General features: G+C 50.8%; 6 protein-coding genes across 6 annotated transcripts; 5 read left to right on the top strand and 1 right to left on the bottom strand.

The window, feature by feature from the left end:
* Positions 1-54: 54 nt before the first annotated feature.
* Positions 55-1,603, top strand: PFICI_09048 (Cytochrome b-c1 complex subunit 2; the record flags this gene model as incomplete). The annotated part of the gene is made up of 4 exons (XM_007837629.1): positions 55-288; positions 382-556; positions 610-1,445; positions 1,508-1,603. 4 exons carry the CDS (start codon positions 55-57, stop codon positions 1,601-1,603), a joined length of 1,341 nt encoding a protein of 446 aa, XP_007835820.1.
* Positions 1,604-2,050: 447 nt separating this feature from the next.
* Positions 2,051-2,438, top strand: PFICI_09047 (uncharacterized protein; the record flags this gene model as incomplete). The annotated part of the gene is made up of 3 exons (XM_007837628.1): positions 2,051-2,082; positions 2,178-2,292; positions 2,364-2,438. 3 exons carry the CDS (start codon positions 2,051-2,053, stop codon positions 2,436-2,438), a joined length of 222 nt encoding a protein of 73 aa, XP_007835819.1.
* An 856-nt stretch (positions 2,439-3,294) lies between these two features.
* Positions 3,295-5,863, top strand: PFICI_09046 (uncharacterized protein; the record flags this gene model as incomplete). The annotated part of the gene is made up of 6 exons (XM_007837627.1): positions 3,295-3,403; positions 3,481-3,548; positions 3,627-3,755; positions 3,817-4,047; positions 4,104-4,568; positions 4,619-5,863. 6 exons carry the CDS (start codon positions 3,295-3,297, stop codon positions 5,861-5,863), a joined length of 2,247 nt encoding a protein of 748 aa, XP_007835818.1.
* A 380-nt stretch (positions 5,864-6,243) lies between these two features.
* On the bottom strand, positions 6,244-7,407 carry PFICI_09045 (uncharacterized protein; the record flags this gene model as incomplete). Its single annotated transcript, XM_007837626.1, has 3 exons — positions 6,244-6,365; positions 6,449-7,185; positions 7,310-7,407. The coding sequence occupies 3 exons, from the start codon at positions 7,405-7,407 to the stop codon at positions 6,244-6,246; spliced, it is 957 nt and encodes a 318-aa protein (XP_007835817.1).
* Positions 7,408-9,523: 2,116 nt separating this feature from the next.
* PFICI_09044 (uncharacterized protein) lies at positions 9,524-11,676 on the top strand (the record flags this gene model as incomplete). The annotated part of the gene is made up of 3 exons (XM_007837625.1): positions 9,524-9,904; positions 9,962-9,977; positions 10,097-11,676. 3 exons carry the CDS (start codon positions 9,524-9,526, stop codon positions 11,674-11,676), a joined length of 1,977 nt encoding a protein of 658 aa, XP_007835816.1.
* Positions 11,677-16,112: 4,436 nt separating this feature from the next.
* On the top strand, positions 16,113-18,458 carry PFICI_09043 (uncharacterized protein; the record flags this gene model as incomplete). The annotated part of the gene is made up of 7 exons (XM_007837624.1): positions 16,113-16,135; positions 16,188-16,283; positions 16,342-16,799; positions 16,854-17,126; positions 17,191-17,945; positions 18,008-18,074; positions 18,136-18,458. The coding sequence occupies 7 exons, from the start codon at positions 16,113-16,115 to the stop codon at positions 18,456-18,458; spliced, it is 1,995 nt and encodes a 664-aa protein (XP_007835815.1).

Raw genomic sequence — 18,458 nt, 5'->3', positions numbered from 1 at the left:
GTTGACGCAGACCGTAACCTCGATCGTCAATTGTCGGCGACCACCCCCATCAAAATGTTCTCCAGGACGGCTCTTTCGAGAGGTGCCCAGCTGGCCACCTGCCGCCAAGCTTCCACCAAGCTTGCGCAGCGTCGTGGCTACGCTGCTGCATCGTCAGCTCCCTCTTCGCATACCTTCGAGACGTCCGATGTTGCCGGCGTCAAGGTCGCGGCCAGAGACTCTCACGGCCCTACCACTCGCCTGGCCGTTGTTGCTAAGGCCGGAACAAGATACCAGTCGGCTCCCGGTGTGACCGCTGGTCTGGAGGAGTTTGCTTTCAAGGCATGTCGGGCATTGGACCACCAGCCAGAGCGATGAGCTAATTAGACGCACCTGCTACAGAACACCACGAAACGATCCGCCCTACGAATTACGCGAGAAAGCGAACTTCTCGGAGGTCAATTGAACGCATACCACACCAGGGAGGCTCTCGTCCTTGAGGCCAGCTTCCTGCGCGAGGACATCCCCTACTTCACTGAGCTGCTGGCAGAGGTCATCTCGCAGACCAAGTACACCAGTATGTCTGTTACAGCCATTGACGCGATTTCATGTGCTCATTGTTATCTCTAGCCTACGAGTTCCACGAGGACATCGAGCGTGTGATCCACCTGAAGCAGGCCAAGGTTGGCAGTGACGTTTCCGCTCTGGCTCTCGACGCAGCCCACTCCGTCGCATTCCACACCGGTCTCGGCGCACCGCTGTACCCTTCGCCCTCGACTCCTCTCAAGAGCTACCTCGACGAACACAAGGTTGCCGCCTTCGCCGAGTCCGCTTACTCCAAGCCGAACATTTCCCTTGTCGCCGACGGTGCCAGCACTGCCGCCCTCTCCAAGTGGTCCGAGCAGTTCTTCAAGTCTGTTCCTTCCTCGGGCTCCGCCCTCAACTCGGCCTCGACGACATACTTTGGTGGTGAATCGCGCAGTGCCCACACTGGTGGCAATGCTCTGGTCATTGCTTTCCCCGGCTCTAGCTTCAGCTCTTTCAAGCCTGAGGTTGCTGTCCTGGCTGCCCTTCTTGGTGGTCAGTCCAGCGTGAAGTGGACCCCTGGCTTCACCCTTCTCTCCAAGATTGCTGCTACCTACCCAGGTACCACTGCTTTCGCCTCTAACCTTGCTTACTCCGACGCTGGTCTGTTCACCGTCCAGATCTCTGGTAACGCTGGTGTCGTGCGCAGCACCGCTCAGGAGGCTGTCAAGGCCATCAAGAGCGTCGTCGAGGGTGGCGTCAGCAAGGAGGACCTCACCAAGGCCATTGCCAAGGCCAAGTTTGATGCCCTGTCGAACAGCGAGGCCGGTGTCTCGACCATCCTTTCGGCTGGTTCTGGCCTGGTTCACACTGGCAAGCCCTTCCAGATTGCCGAGACGATTAAGAGCCTGGAGGGTGTTACCGCCGAGAAGCTGAAGACTGTAAGTTACTCTGACCCTGACCCAGACTTTGGTTGACTTCGATACTAATAATTATCATCTAGGCCGCAAAGGCACTGGTTGATGGCAAGGCTTCCGTCGCCGCCGTTGGTGACTTGCACGCATTGCCATATGCTGAGGAGCTTGGTCTGAAGGTATAGATTGGAGAAAGGCGAATGGATTTGTACAACATTCAGCTTTATGCTGTAGAATCGTGACTAGTACTCTGTGCATATAGTAAATCTATTAGAGTTTCATTGAGTTCAAGTTGAACGGGTTCCTCGAGGATGCAGTACAGAGCGTAAAGGTTGTAAGAGGGCTTGAATTTTCATTGGCTTTGTCTTTGGACAGGCGTTTGAGTGAAAATATGGAGACATAAATTACTATAAAAGAATAGTTCAGAGTTAGAATAATATGGAAGCTCTCTTTTCGAGTTATGACTTGAGGGCAATTGCATTGACTGTTGAATTGATAGGAACCATTAGCGTCACGTGATTGCTAGCTCGGCATTCGAATTCGCAGGGGCCGAATTTCATGGTAGCAGCATTTCATCTCTAGCAACAACTTTACTGTACCAATCAATCCCGACAACCCGAACAACAATCAAGATGGTGTTCGCCTGGAAAGCCGCCGGTCTTAGGTGAGTTAATTGGCTCTTTGCAATCCCGCATTGCAATGCGGACGGCCCAGGTCGAATTCGAAGCAGCAGCTAGCTAACCGGACGCCTGGAAACAGCTACAACCGCTACCTCGCGGTCGCATCTCGCGTCGTGCGCCGAAGCTTGAAGGAGGACAAGAGAATCGCTGCCGAGCGCCGTGGAGAGTCGGATCTGCGCTTTGCAAAGTGGTCGGTAAGTTTGGGCAAATGGCAATCGATGCGCGCGCCCGTAGATGACTGACGGATTATCCCTCAACGGAACAGAACGGCAAGATGGGCGAGACCAAGAACCTCAACGAGGCCAACGTGGCTGCCACCAAGGAGGCTGCCTCCGCATAAACGACCACGATTCGAAGACCGTGACAGCGGAGAACCTGCATGTTGGGCAATGGAGGTAGCGATATCCCCTAAGGTGCTTTTGAAGTTGGAAAGCTCAGCAGGCCGACGATGGCTTTTGGGCGCTGCACTGCAAAGCTTTGCCCTTGTACAGATGTATAAAAATCCTGAAACAATTTAGACTTGTTCTACCTCTGAAAAAAGCCAAATTATTGCTAAATTTGAATGTCGGATCTGTATTCCTATGGATTTATTTGCGTACTACCTACCTACATACGCTGTAGTATCATGCCATTTTGCACACTAAGCGGCAATGACTTGGTTGGACCTACGCCAGTTACCACGCCCCAAGCTTTTTGGGCGGTGGACGACGGGAAGGCTCGGCAGGTCTTTTGAGCCTCAACGTCTGCACGCCAACCACTCCAACAAACTATTGTCTATCCCTTACTTGCCGGTAGTCTTGTTACCAGTATCTTTGTTCCTTCTTGTCTTGTTCTTTTTTTGATTATAATCTTGTCCAAAAACTAGATTACACCATCAAGGCATCTCATATACCCGCCAGCGCTCTATGCCAAAGCCCGCTCAGCCTTTCGTGGGGCCTAGGATTTTCCTCATGCTCACTCAACCTTGTCATTCAACACATTCCGGGGTATTCGTCTATGATCTGCTCAGAGACACTGCCAAAGTGAAGAACATACGATAGTACATTCCTTACTCTTTTTTTATGTTTGTTTTTCGTTTTGTTTCTTCCAACCACGTGCAAAAGCCCGCATTCATCACTGATCGGCACTCACAAACGTGAACCCGCAACGGACATATTCACCCCTCGTGGGTCCGCCCAATTGAACTTTACCTCACCATGGACAAACCACTCCGGGCACCAGTCCCACCTCTGCTGCCGCAGATTGCCTCTCACCCCGGCATCATGGCAATAGATATTACGGACAAGTTTGCGGCCGCCGTCAAGAGTATGTATCACCATCAGACAGCAAACACCCAGTGGTAGAGAAAGCGTTGGATACCCTGCTAAACTATTTTGTATTAGAATTGGCGCCTGGCGAGCTCATTAAAGATGGCCACTTTACGCTATTCGAGTCCGTCTCAGCTCTCGAGGTGAGTTTACTATTCAAGTTTACTTACATGCATCTCTGAAGTACTTTATGCCAAACTGACTATTGATTATGCGCGCAGATCATGGACCCAAAGATGGACAGTGGCTGTCTTTCCGAAGGTGAATCTCTCGACGAGGAGTATGACGTAACCAAGAATCTGTTACCAGAAGAGATTCTGGGTATAATTGATCAGCTACTCTGCCTAGAGGTATGTGATCCTTGCAACATTTCTATCCAGGAGGGAGGAGAAGACTTATACTTGAAGGTAGATGGCTTGGCATCTTGGCTATCCATTGTCTCAAACACTCTTTACCAGTGTTCACCTCGAGACCCTTATGCAGCCTACGCCAGTATGCCTAGATGAAGCCAATTTCGACAGAGATTCAGATGAGTGGAGGAGGCAGTCGCCATTTCTGTTTGTTCTCCGAGCTTACGGCATAGCCCTGCTCAAGGGATGTTATTACGTCAATGAGCTTGTAAAAGACGAACTCTACTATGAGGTGTGCAGCCTTCAGACCATCACCATACATGCAGACCTCGCTCACATTTGACACAGGAAGAGGATTTCGTGACAAACACATATGACCGCGACCTCTTAACAAATATATCCCTAGAGGACGTCAACGAGCTGCTACGCAGTACTCGGGCCGACCTTCGGGCCATGAGCAACCAACTGTCTAAGGAAGTACGCGAGGCTCTGGACCTTCGTCTCGAGTTCAGAGTGGCATTCCTGCGCGCCATGGAACTTGTCGGCATTCACAAGGCAAATCCTGAATCACTAAAAACCCCTTGGATCATGATGGGTGGGGTTCTGGAGCATCTCAGGAAACAGCACTCGCTTGGTACTCCCGTGCCAGAAGCTTTCAGCACAAAGATGCAACGGCGTCTGGCCAGCACAATGCCCCCACGGCCCATTGTTCAGCTTACCTTCGAGGATACTTGCGACCACTTTAAGCGTATGGCTGAGGACGGCAAAGAAGCAATGGACATATTGAGATATTCCGACCCCCAGAGTCTCATGGTAAGCCCCTCTGCAAATGGTATATTTCTGCTTCATACTAATGCATTCAGACATTTGTTTCCTCTTTTCAAGCTAGGAAACCACAACCATTGGTAATCATCAGAACATTGATGCAAAGTCTCATGTTTAAAGAGATGATCGTCTTGGGTTCATATAGTATCCGTCACATTTTAGACCATGATCTCTCGATCGTGTGTCTGCCCAATGCGCCACAGATTGACCCTGTCAACGACACGATAGAAGTGCCAATGGATCCTCGCCACCAGACAGCCGCCCAGATGGAAATATTTCGTCAACGAGTGGCCGACTGCTATCTTGACATATATCGGATATTCTGCCAGAACAGATGTCGTGTCAGGCGGACCCTGTGCCACAGTATACAGGAATGGGATCTCCTCCAAGCCGATGTTGAAGAGATCGATACTTTGCTCCAACACACATTGGACGAGCAAATGCATACATCGCAGAATGGACCCGTTGGCTATTCACTCCCGCTCTCCTCATGGGCGTACCTTTACAAGTTACGACAAATGGAATGGATCGTCCAGCTTGGGTTTGAGCTATCCGTTTATCAGCTTGACGAACTTGCCGGCATGTACTGGTACCTCAACTACGTCGCCAAGACTCGAGCACAACATGGCGACCGAATCAAGACCTTTGTTATGCGATCCATGTTCGAGGCTAGAAACGCCACCAAGACTTATAGCCCCGCCAAGGAGGAAAAGTACATGAAGTCCATGTCCTATATTCGGGTGACCATGCTCGATGCAGCATGCACATGGGAGTTCGCCGACGGGCTCTGCTGTCTTTACACTGTATTGCAGCGTCTGAAGCTGATCAAGCCTCCGCCACGGCCATACAGTGATGATCTTCTCCGATACGAGATCCGCATGAAACCTTTTGTCAACATTGGGCTACCCCAGCTGCCATCCTTTGATGACTTTACAAAGGCCACACTGCAGCCTGAGACGTCGATTCCTGACCTGCTCAAATATGCCGACGGCGCCGTGGGCGGAGCAAAGAAGGGATATGAGGCCTTGAGTCGGATGCAAGAGCAGAACACATTCTCAGTCGGATGCCACGACAGGTGGCTTGCAAATGTCAAGAACTGCCAGAAAGCTACCATCTTTGCCGGCATTGCTGTGAATATGTTGCAGAAGACGATAGAGAAATTTGGCGATGGCCTAGACGGTGAGCAGATGGGGCTGCACGTCGAAATGCCAGAAGAGGGCAAGGGATATCACGACTGGTGGATTGTTCCCAAAATTGTATCAACCGCATCATCGTCAGCGTAACGACGCTTCGGTCACGTCGCCAATAGGGAGGACAGTGGATTAGAATAGACTTCAGAAGATGATGTAACGCTGTTTAGACAAGTATTATTGCTAATTAGATATCAAGGCCCATGCAATCCGCATTTGGAGTCTTCTATGTACTTCACACATCACAGCCGCTGACTATATCTTCTGGGTATTTTCTCTTTTCTGTTGGGCCTGTGCACATGGGACAATGTTTTTTCAACCACTAGATGACACAACGACAAATCTACGATGACTATGGCTGAAAGCCAACCATGGCAGCAGAGAGGCTAGTGACCTGCAGTGGTTCTCTCGATTGGCATGCACACCCACGTCGTGGCATACAAGCCGATGTAATATCGCATACAATAGTAAGCTTAAGCCAGGGCCTTCTTGGCCGCGGTGCCTCTTAAACGAACAGTCTGCTCGTAGAGGACGTCTTTGAATGCAAACAAGAAGGCTGCAGTCAAGACACTCTGCGTCACCTTGGGAGCAATGCCTGTTCTTAGTTAGTAAGATGTGCCTCGAATCCACTTGTGTTTTGGACACGATTAATTCTTCCAAAATTATAGGCATACTCACCCTTGTAGAGTCCCTTGTAGCCCTCCTCCTTGATGACACGGTTGATGGCTTGTCCCATTCCCTCGCGCTGGCCGTTACCGGCGACATGCATTTGCGACTTGACCGTGATGTAGGGGTAGGTAATGCTGGTGGCGAAAAGCTTGCCGAGGGCGCCCAGGACAAAGGCAACGCCGGGCGTGATGCGACGCTTCTTTTCGACCACGTTCTTCATCTGCTCAAAGAGGGTGTACTGCAGGATGGGGTTGATGACGAGGACGAGGGCGGGCACGACACCGCGGAACAGAGCCTGGGGGCCTTCCTCCTTGAGGAGGGCCAGCAGGGTGCCAATGGTGGTCGGGCTGCGCTTCTTCTCGGCGCCCGGCTGGCCGGCGCCCTTTTCTTCCTCAATGTCCTGCTTGCGCGTCGTCATGCGCGTGTTGACGACCCAGATGGGGTTGGTGAGGATGACGGTGGCGGAGCCGGCGAGGGCGCCGGCAATCATGGACTCGACCGTGGTCAGCTTGCTGCTGGCGCGCCCGGCCTTTACGGCGGCGGCTTCGAAAAAGGCCCGCGTCCACTCGTACCAGTAGTAGTAGACAAAGTTGGTGACGCTGATGCCAAAGACGGCCGAGTCCAGCCCGGCGTACAGGCCCGAGACGCCCTCGCGCGCAATGATGCGCCGCACCGCCGTCAAAAAGGGCGTCTCGCCTCGGGTCGACTCAACTTGTGCGCGTGTCGAGAGGGTGATGAGGGGGTATCTGTTATGAGAAGGTCCTTCGAATTAGCCGGGGCAAGATCCCCAAGTCGATTGCCGATCACGGAGGAAGAGAGGAAGATGTAGTTCAGGAACAATGCGAATGGATGCAAGGAGAGAAACCCTACGTCAAGATCATGGACAGCACGCCGCCTCCGGCACCAGCCAGGGCGTGCGCAACATTGTCATTCTGCGGAATAATGGGTTTCGATGCTGCCGGAGCCATGTTCGTTGTTGTTGGTTGTAGTTGTTTATACTGGATTATCAGTAGTATGTGGAGTCTGTAAAGTAAGAGGTGTGAATAGGTATCGTGGTTTATCTAGGTATCGGTTCAGTCCGGAGCAACGAGTCTGGTATGAGTAGAAGAAGCTGATAGAGAGCAGACTATTGCACTCATATCCCAAAAAGCAAAAATGTTTCTTCTTTCAGATGATCGCACACCGTTCACTTTTTGCATCGGCTTGGGGTGGGAAATGAATGGAGCTTGTTCAAAAGAGATGAAGCCGAGGTCCGACTGATGTCACTGGCTTGCTGGCAATTCGGGTGTTTCCATTGATGGTCCTCCATCAACTGACAGGCGGGTAGTTTAGGTACGCGACTGTCCCGCCACCCCGCTGGGCAGCTGCTGTCACTGAGACTCTCAGCGCGTGACAACCCTCCTACCACCTATCGGTAGTGCTGTTCCCCCCCATAACCCCCCTGTCCCCCGCGTTTTCCGAAATGTCTCATTCCATTCAGACGTTTATGCTTGAATCGAGCAACGGGCTTTCACATGTCTCTCGAGCTCGTCGAGTTTGGGTTTGTAAATCATGCGCACTAGATCGCCCCGTCAGAACCGGCTGGTTTTCTTTATCAGTTGTTTATCATGATAGGAATGACAAGAGTCAAGAATATTTTGATTGACACTGATTTCTATCTTCTTGCTCTTGACAGTTCAGGCACAGCTTGTTGTAGCTGCACTTCAATAAGTTTTATAAAGTGCTGAATTGGCTCGTGTTACTCAGATTCTGAATTCGGCTGGCCATGTCTGTTGAAGAGATGAAAATATACACGTGGTTTCTGCGAGGCTGTATTTTTTATTCTCTTCACCAGACCAGTTGCGACGAGGCTTGTCTTATGTGCATGTAATGCCGCACTGGTAGTCGTATGATTTTTTCCCTCTCTCTCCAAATCCATAACAAGTAAATGTACTACCTACCTACCTCCTCGGTGATGACCTGAAGAGGTATCTCTAGGCTACATATGCATGTGTACTTGGTTTCAAACAAATATACCAAAGATTAAAATGTCCATGAGTTCTCAAGCACAAAATCAACCTAGCCAGAATAGACAAATAGCAAGAGACCTGGGATTTCGAGAAGCACCGATCGAATGTCTTGGCTACCTGATACTAAAGTGGTAGGGACTTGGAGGATTGAAGCACAACTCTGCTGGATCATGCAGGTTGTTTATTGACAGCCAGCATTCTGCCACTTGCACGCCGATTTAGTACTACTATGATCCCAATGACGTTCCACTCGCTATTTTTTCAAAAGTTCTCAAAGAGAGGAACAATGCAAATTGTTATCAAGAACAGACGAGAGGCAAAACATCTCAGCTCGCTGCATACCGATTGTATCCGTTCGCATGCATTGCCAATGATCTATTGCCAAAGCAGAGAGTGCATATTGCATCACGTGACAGGTATATAAATAGCAGAGACAGGTTGGGGGGGTAGTCAAATCTATGTGTGTGTGCCAGTGTGTGCCATAGGGTGGGTGGTTTTTTTGGGTGGCTGAGAATTGAGGGACGGCCCCTCGGACCCCATGTTCAATGATCCAAAAATAAACCTCCTGCATTTGCGATTTGTTTTCACGACACGATGCGGTTTTCTCTCTCGGCGCCTGAAGCATTTCCGCCCGTCGCCTTTTGCCATTATCCCTTTGCTATCCATGGCCCATGTACAATGAATGTCAGCGCAAGTGTTCAGCTGTGGATGGGCTGAATCAATGGCTCTCTTCGACCTTGCTGCCTTGCAACGCAGACACGCTCTTCGGCACTTGTCTAAGCTTATCCTGATTACCTAGGGTTTCTGTATAACCCCAGCTTCTGCTCTGCACTGCGGAAGACTGTGTGTTGAACAAGCCACTGCAATACTCTCGAGCAGTTGCCCTGTATATCATTGCCCGGCTGCGTCCAGGGCACATTCAACACAGCAATTCCAGGTCGTTCATTACCTGTGCAGCGTGTCTCTTTTCAATAAACTTTTACAGCATACTTTTGATGTCGGTTCTTCTCAACAATCATCACAAGGGATACATCAGGTATATATCTCAGTCATGATAGCAACTTCTGTGCCAGAAATGACGGAAATCCACCCAACTCCGCCGTCTTCGGCCAGCAACGCCTCTCCAGAATCTCTCGCCAATTCTGTTAGCAGACACGGTCTACCAGACAAGAATGTGACCAGTGACTCAATCGAAAATGCCTATGTTGCATTCATCTTCTATTGCAATCCTGCGGTTCCGGCAGAAACCGACACGACCGCATTAAGAGAAGGTTTCCGGGTCCCCCCACGGAGCGACGGCAAAGCCTTTAGCACATATACTCTTTTCGAGCTCATCAAGATGCTCAACACAAAGGAGCTCAAAACATGGGCTGACCTGGCTATGAAATTGGGTGTTACGCCACCAGATACTGGTCAAAGTTCTCAGAAAATACAACAGTATGCAGTGAGGCTCAAGGTTAGTGAAAGCATCTCAACGCCGTATCACAATCAATCGCTAATATGAGTCGCTTAGAGATGGATGCATTCCAGTAAGTCCGACGCCAGATGCAATTTTCTCGAAACAAACAAAAGCTCTGTAACATACAGATATTTTTTCTGTAGCTCATTCGCCGTCAGAAGCAATCACTAATCTCGATGGTGCTTGCAGTGCACATTGATGCTTTCTTTGATTATCTCCAAGGCAATGATCATCCGTATTGGACACAGGTACCTACGGATACGAATCCCTTACGCGCAGAGGGCAGAGACGGAGTCGCCGCCGAAGACGATATGGCACTCAGATCATTACTACCGCATATTAGGCCTCGTCGTGGCCGCCGGAAACCAGAGGATGACCTGAACAAATCTCCTTCACAGAGACCACGGATGGACTCGCCAAGTCTGGGCGAAAGCCGACAGAATGTCTCGGAGCCCTGGACAGCCCATCCAGACGGTCAACGAGCCTTTTTGTTCCCTACACCTGACGAAGCTAGATCTAGCATTTTGCCCGGAACCGGTTCGACCTTTCCATGGCCGTCTGAGCTGAGCCAAACGCCCATGACAGCCTATCCGCAGTCAGCCATGACACCAATCAACGGAAGAGGCTTTTGGGCAGATGAGCCTCGCTCGGCCATAACACCAATGAAAATGAGATCCATGGGACGGAGACACGGTGCAAAAGTGGTGTCGTCTGCTTGGCGGAGTGGTGGCTCCGGTAGTACAGGCAAGACACGCGGAAGGCCGCCTCTGCAACGTGGGACAGACACACCCTTATCTGCAGTACCTGATGACGATTCCACAGGCAAGATGAATCCATTCGGACATGATACACCTCGATCAGCACATCCCGCGTCTGCCATGGCACAGAGTTTTGCTGGTGCGCCCACCTCGGCTCCGACATCAGCACCTACATCCGCACCTACCTCGGTACCGACACCCACATCAGCAGGTCCCCATTCCTCACGACCAGGTCGGCCCAGCGGGCTGTCCCTGCAGGTCCCTGAACGGCAAGGTGGCAATGTGAGATTGGCGACTCCACCACCGCCAGTCCTCATGGTGAATGGGCAGAGTACGCCCAACGGGACCGATGCAAACGAGATATCAAACTCGGCGTTGACACAAGATGCCGATATTGCAAGCGCATCAACACACTACACAGGGAGGAAGTCATTGTCGACAACGCCGATCGGGATGCAGAGGCAGCCGGCGGCGCCGGTTCAAGATGAAAACATGATCAATGTGCGTGAGGTGGAAAGCCTCTTTGTATCCGAACTTCTCGTCGCCGACTGGGTCGACGGTAGCGGCAACAGCATCCCCCCTTGCGGCATCGAGGAAGCCGAGGCCATTGCCAAGATGACCATTGGCAACATGCAGAAGCAGGCGCTCACCCCCGAAGCTTTTCTCATCAACCTGTCGGCGCTGGCCGGCGGGAGCATATTGCAGAGGGGGGTCAGGGCGGTGATTACACGAACCGAGGACAGCCCAAACTCGAGCCGATACACCTGCAAGTGGGGTCTACGGTACGGCGCCTTTCGGGGCAGCTTTTCCATGACCGAGACGGTGCCGCATGCCGCGTGGCAAAAGGAGAAGCCGCTGCCCGGCGGGGCCAGCGCGGTTGAGGCCGACGCTAGCCACTGGAAGAGCAAGTACGAGGAGTTGCTGCGTGCCGTCAAGGCAGACCATGAGCGGAATACAGACTTGAGGCTGGGTGTCTTGGATTCACTGAAAGGACCTCATGGTCATGATTGAAGGCCAAAAAGGACACCAAAGGATGCCAAAAGGTGTTCCAGCACAGCCGATAGAGAGCTGTGCAAATGATGCATGTGCTCTTTTGTAATATTTTGGATGGGAAGTAATGGAGTTTTGTCTGTTTTCTTCAATGGATACCCATTTCTGTTATCTGCGGAAAGTTTTCAGGTTTGATGTATATAATTCAAGCATCATGGTGTTGACAAAGATGTGGGAAAACTTTGATACCGTCGAGGTGCGGGAGTAAGATATAGTATACCTACCTAAATAAGATGGGCAAGCTGAACGGAATCATGCCTGGAGCTTGAACTTTGGAGAACAGTCCACTGCCAGAGTACGTATAAATATGCCTGCATGTCCCAATCGGCAGCCGGGTCGGGGAAAAGGCGACGAGTTTTTTTCCTGGAGTGACTTGATGCTACCCAAGCACGTGCGGGATCAATGTTTCAATGTACGTAGGTGATCGTGGTGCTTTCTGGGGGAGGGAAGCACGGGAAACGTATGGGTAGATCCGACTTACAACCCCTTGCTCGCTCATGGGCAAGGCAAGATCCTGTAAAGATTATCTTATCTTTTTTGCATCACACACGATGATGCCGGCCGGGTTCTGATGAGGCTTGCTTCCATCTCAGCCTCACGTGGGCGTATCTGTTCATCATGCATACAGTTACTTATTTCTTCGATTCGGTTCATAGCAATGGGCATTGATGTGTCTACTTGTCTGCACTTGCTGATACTTTGCTGAGTCGTTCGTAGGGACTTTCGGCAAAACAATAGGAAGTGATCAGGTACGATGGCCACGGTGAGTATAGCTAGCCACCCGTCAAGCAATGGATACTGGTATGGTAAGATGATCGTGGCAGACGTGGCGGCAACGCTAGTCCTGCCGCCAGCCATCCGCGTGGCTTGAAATGCCGATATACAAAAGACTAGGATACGATTCCTGTGCGGGTCAACTCCGAGTATCCCCTTGGTTACATGGTAGATGAATTGAAATTCATTCTCTTCAACAGGCTATCGAGGGCGCACCGCCAGATTGTAGCTACTGTTGTTGCAATTCCCCGTTGCTTGCCAATGGCCGAGGACTCGATCCCCAGTAAGGTTGAGCAGGGGTTATATGCAGCAAATCCACGCCATCCAACCCAGAACAGGCCAGAGATGCACCCATGTATCGCAAAAGTCACTCAAAAGTAGAGGGAGACTCGCACACACACACACACACACACAGAGAGAGAGAGAGAGAGAGAGAACCAACGCCACCATAGTTAGCCTCTCTTACCCGTGCCGAGTTGTGTGGAGCTCAGACAAGTAACAAAAGTCACGTCCAGACATTGAAAGCACCGCCGTGCCGACACCCAAGCCTTAGTCGGCTACTTTTTCTACGTTTCTATTAGCCGATTCAACGCGCTTCAATCTAGACGTATGCTTGGTGCCGGTAGTACTACTGTAGTAGTAACCATGGGGCCGGGAATTGATTGCGAATACGTGAGTACTGGTGTTTATGGCTTCTTTTTCTCTCCTTGTGTCTTTTCTGAGCACCGATGTGCTCAAATTGCACCGTGACTGGTCGGTCGAGCTGAGGGCCCACGAGGAAAGCTGCAGAAAAGAAAGATTACGTACTGCTTCGGCTCCGGATCACCATTTTCAGTATAATGTGTTTATGAAGTTGGGAATTATTGGTAACGGGCGCTTAGTAGGGGACCTGGCTAAAGACTTTTGGTCAACAGCCCGTAAGCACGTTAAAAAGTCGCGCCAGAAGAAAAAAGGCCACGGCAATCATTGATAAGCTGCATTTCTCAATTGTGTAAAAGATCGCCCCTTGGTGCTACCTACATTGCCTTGTATGTGAAGCGACTCTTGCTAGAGGAGGTAAAATGTGGGTTTACCGTTGCTTACCGCAACTTGCGCATTGGTGACTGGATGGGGATGGAGCCTCGGGAGCCTCAAAAGAAGACCCAAAAAAACAAAATGCCTTGGAAACTAAAGATCCTATGCCTGGCAGCCTGGTTGATCCAAGGCGTCGCTTGCCGGTATCCAACCCATGGAACAATGACGTGGTTCAGCGGCGATAATACTTGCTAGGGGGGTGACGGGCATATTATTCTCCCTGGACAAGGGAATTGGAATATGGACATCTGTACGAACTACATGTAGCGACAAAACAAATCCCACCTCGGACTTCGGGTTCTGGATTGTGTGGTTTTTTTCTTCTTTCCTTCTTGGCTGTCGCTGCTTCAAGCTTCTCCAAGACGAACCGTCGAAATACCAAGCCATTCAAGCATTGTCTTGTCGCCGCCATTTGGGCGGGTTTGTCGAGCACCAAGAACCGCCAATATCTGGGCGATGCACGAGCTCTGGCCTGTGCACATTCGTACTTAGACATGAAGCCCCGGAATCCTCCGCGGCAAAACAATCTGAATACTGTATTCTGTACATATCTATCAACATTTTTGGCTTTTTCTATTTTTGTTTTTATTCTTCCCTCAATTCTTAAGTTTGGCTTGACTGTTTTCAGCGCTCCAATTTTCGCTCGTCCGAAAGCAAGAAGCAACGTGCTAGTACTTTGTAGTAAGTTACATTAGGTAACCTACATCTCTGTCCAGTGACAGTTTGCTGGAGCTTCCCCATGGGCAGGACAATTTGGGGTGTAGATCCTTTGCGTCGGGTGTTTGGGGAAAAAATTGGAGTTGGCTCCCCCTCCCCAAAATCATGGTTCCAGGCTTGCCAGGGGACTCGACCTTGCTTGAACAGTGGAGTTTTTTTTGCGGGGGATTTTAGCAGATTTAGGTCATCTATGTCCGTTCCCACATGTTGCTCCTTCTTTGACTTGGCCATTCATGGTGAAGCACGAAGTAGTAGTGAGAGGAGTGAGGAGATCTTCTCGCGATCATCGCTCGGCCTCTGCGAATGAGCTATCAGCACCGTTTGTGCGGGTTGCAGCAGACACGAAACGGTCTCTTTCTCCATGATAGTGGCCCAAAGCTGCGGGTCAACCACTTGTTCGTTGATTTGATCAATGATTCTCTCTCATTGATTGCCTGCCTCAAGTACCAGCGACTCAAGCATCAAAAGCCATGAGCGGCGAAACAAGCACTTTCTATCAATGTCCAGGTTAATCCGATAGCTGACGGGACATTGACTCGACGCAGTCAGCCTTGGCGATGATCATCAATGAACATAAATGTACTGTCGGAGTAGCAAACATGTTGTATTGGCTCACTCTGTTCCAACCACCAGAGTCTCCTCACCATGCTAATGTATGCACATGGCCCGTCTGGTCTGCCCATCATCGCCCCATCTTGAATGGTCCGCTTCAGATAAGCGCTACTACTAACCTCTAAGCAAGCTGTTGGGTTTCGACACCAATCCGGCCGGGACCATTTTTCCCATATTGCTAGCCTCGCTACAATTCGACAATCAAAATATGAGCACTCACAACAAGAGAGAGGGAATGAGAGGAACTCTCTGGGCTCACTCCATCTGGTCCATCTGCAACCATCAAGTCTCGAAGCGAGACACTCGGGCCCGCTTCTACATAGCTAAGACATCAAAACATAACTCGCCCATCAGACTTCAGAGACTCAAACCCTTGCAAGTTAATTAGCGAGAATGCAAGTTCCTTGACCTTGGGATATCCCCCAGTGGTCGATCTTTTACCATGGCAGGTCATGGCGCTCGATTCAATGTAGGATTAATAGTACTTGTTTCCATACAGATATTCGGCGCTGCGTAGTCATCCCTTTAATGTAAGCCGCCTTCTCACCATTAGCTTCAACGGAGCAGACCGTCTTGGATTGAGGTTTGACGCCGCTACGCATCACACATACTAGTATGATCATATTCGGCCAAGTATCGCTCAAGTACCGTATCGGTCACTCTTAAGCCGAAGGTTTACCTTCTAGGACGGGGGGGATGGTCGAAAAATACCACGCTATGTTGATCCCTTGCAAGTCCCCTCCGCATATCATTCAGGCCACCATCCTGGCACGTGCCATGCAAAGCGAATTCCCCGTGCAGGGACTTTGGAGGTTCCTCATATGTCATTTGCGGAGAGCCATGTAAACCCCAGTCGAGTGTAGCTGCAAGGTAACAGCCACTTACTCTTGCTTGCTTGGTGTGTGGTGCATCTCGAGGTTGCCCGCCCCCAGGTCAAATCGAATCCTTCAGAAGTGATACAAAAGCATTCCAATGTCTCCCCGCAGTCTGTCACGCGTACATCTTCCGTCTCTCACCTTTTCGCTTGAGCTGTTGTGAGTTCTTACCCAGCTGTGGTATCTGGAAAGAAGGCTGTTTGTTGTTGCTCTTGTTGCCAACTCAGTCTTGTCGTACAAAGTGCGCTGGAAGCTCTAATTGATCATTCCCCAACAAAGCTCTTTGTTTCGCGAGAAGTCAACACCCAATTACTACTGTTGCCGCGACAAGATTAGACAATCATCATGGCGGACGAGGTCAAGCCTACGTGAGTTACTAACTACGGTTCCGACAAAGACATTCTGGCTGACACGACTCAGGGCGGTACCCACGACGCACGATACCTCGGGCGCTGAGAAGGGACGTCGTGCTTCTATGGCGGCTGCCGAGGACATCAATGCCAACATCAATGCTCGGTAGGTCCAATGGACAGGCGGTACATCATGACAAGACCTTCAACTCACGTGGCCTCAGTATTTCAAACCCATTGAAGGGACTCACCCACGATGAACTCTTCAGAAGAGTGGACGACCTCATCGACTCCCAGGGCCTTCAGGACGAACGCGCCCTTCTGAGAAAGGGTGCATTGGTCGCCCAGGAGCCAGAGAGGTACGAGGAAATCAAGGGCGAACATGCCCTGACCGATGAAGAAATCGAGTGGCTGCGTGTTGAAGTCACTCACAAGTGGCGCGTCCCCAAGCTGCTATACATGACCATCATTACTTGCTCCATTGGTGCCGCCGTCCAAGGATGGGATCAGGAAGGCAGCAATGGTGCAAACTTGTCATTCCCGAAACAATTCGGTATTGGAGACGAAACCAGGGATCGTGACACCTTCCTTGTCGGTCTCATCAACTCTGCCCCTTACATTGGCTCTGCTCTCATTGGTTGTTGGTGCTCGGATCCTCTGAACAACTACTTTGGACGCCGTGGTATGTACAAACTCCAGCTGTAGACAAGATAACACATGAGCTGACCAGCATCAGGTACGATCTTCATCTCTGCCATTTTCTGTTTGATCACCCCCATCGGTGGTGCTTTGACACAGAATTGGCCACAACTCTTAATCACGAGACTTCTACTCGGCATTGGTATGGGCATCAAGGCTTCGACTGTCCCAATTTTTGCTGCTGAGAACAGCCCGGCTGCGATTCGAGGTGCTTTGGTCATGACTTGGCAGATGTGGACGGCCTTTGGTATCCTTCTCGGTGTCACGGCGAACTTGGTTGTTGGTAGAGTGGGTGACATTGCCTGGAGGTGTAAGTGCCGAAATCCTTTGCGTCCAAACTGATTTACGGCTTTACTAACATGGATAACTTCTAGTGCAAGTTGGATCTGCATTCATCCCAGCTATTCCGCTCTGTATCCTTATTCTCTTTTGCCCCGAATCTCCTCGATGGTACATTAAGAAGAACCGCTACAAGGATGCCCTCGGCTCGCTCATCAAGCTCCGAAACTCCAAGATCCAAGCTGCTCGCGACTTGATCGCCATCGATGCACAGGTCCGACTCGAGCGCGAGGCTATTGGCGATTCTACTTACATCAAGCGTTTTGTTGAGTTGTTCACTATTCCTCGAGTCCGAAGAGCGACGCTGGCTTCCTTTGTCGTCATGATTGCTCAGCAGATGTGCGGTATCAACATCATTGCCTTTTACTCGTCCACCGTCTTCAAGCAGGCTGGTACCGACGACTTCAACGCCCTGCTCGCCTCTTTCGGTTTTGGTGTCGTCAACTTCCTCTTTGCTTGGCCAGCCATCTGGACCATTGACACGTTTGGTCGCCGCTCCCTCCTCCTCTTCACGTTTCCCAACATGGCGTGGACTCTGTTGGCTGCTGGTCTTTGCACCTTGATTCCTGGCAAGGGCGGTGCTCACTTGGGTCTCGTGGCGCTGTTCATTTATCTGTTCGCAGCATTCTACTCACCCGGTGAAGGTCCCGTGCCTTTCACTTACAGTGCCGAGGTTTTCCCTCTATCGCACAGAGAGGTTGGCATGTCATGGGCTGTTGCCACGTGTTTGTTCTGGGCTGCTGTTCTGTCCATCACTTTCCCCAAAATCTTGGCGTCCCTCGATGTTATTGTAGGTTGAAGCTCATTGCGCATGAAATACTTGAAGAAATCTCCTGCTAACCCCCATGACAGGGCGCTTTCTGTCTGTATGCCGGTTTCAATGTTGTGGCGTTTGTCATGATTTTCCTCTGGGTCCCTGGTAAGTCGGCTCCTACAACTCTGCATCCTCAAATCCACGTATTTACTAATCGGGAAACCAGAAACCAAGCAACGTACACTCGAAGAATTGGACTACGTCTTTGGTCTCCCAACCGCCAAGTTTGTCCAGTACCAATTCCGCAAGGCCCTCCCCTGGTGGTTCAAGCGATGGGTGCTCTTCCAGAAGGGTGCTGTACTGGAGCCGCTTTACCACTTCGACTCGGGATCCGACTCTGATGGATACGGCGACGACAAGGCGCAGACCGGATTCTCCGAGACCAAGGAGCTACACGGGACACCTGCTCGAACGGAGCTTGGTACTGGCCCTGGATCGACGGCTGAGCCAGTCGAGGCGCCCACCGATAACGAAATAAGCAAACATTAA

Source organism: Pestalotiopsis fici (assembly GCF_000516985.1).
Source record: "Pestalotiopsis fici W106-1 unplaced genomic scaffold PFICI_Scf_6, whole genome shotgun sequence".
Lineage (NCBI taxonomy): Eukaryota > Fungi > Ascomycota > Sordariomycetes > Amphisphaeriales > Sporocadaceae > Pestalotiopsis > Pestalotiopsis fici.
Note: the sequence above shows the minus strand (reverse complement) of the source record. Positions and strands in the feature narration are given on the sequence as shown.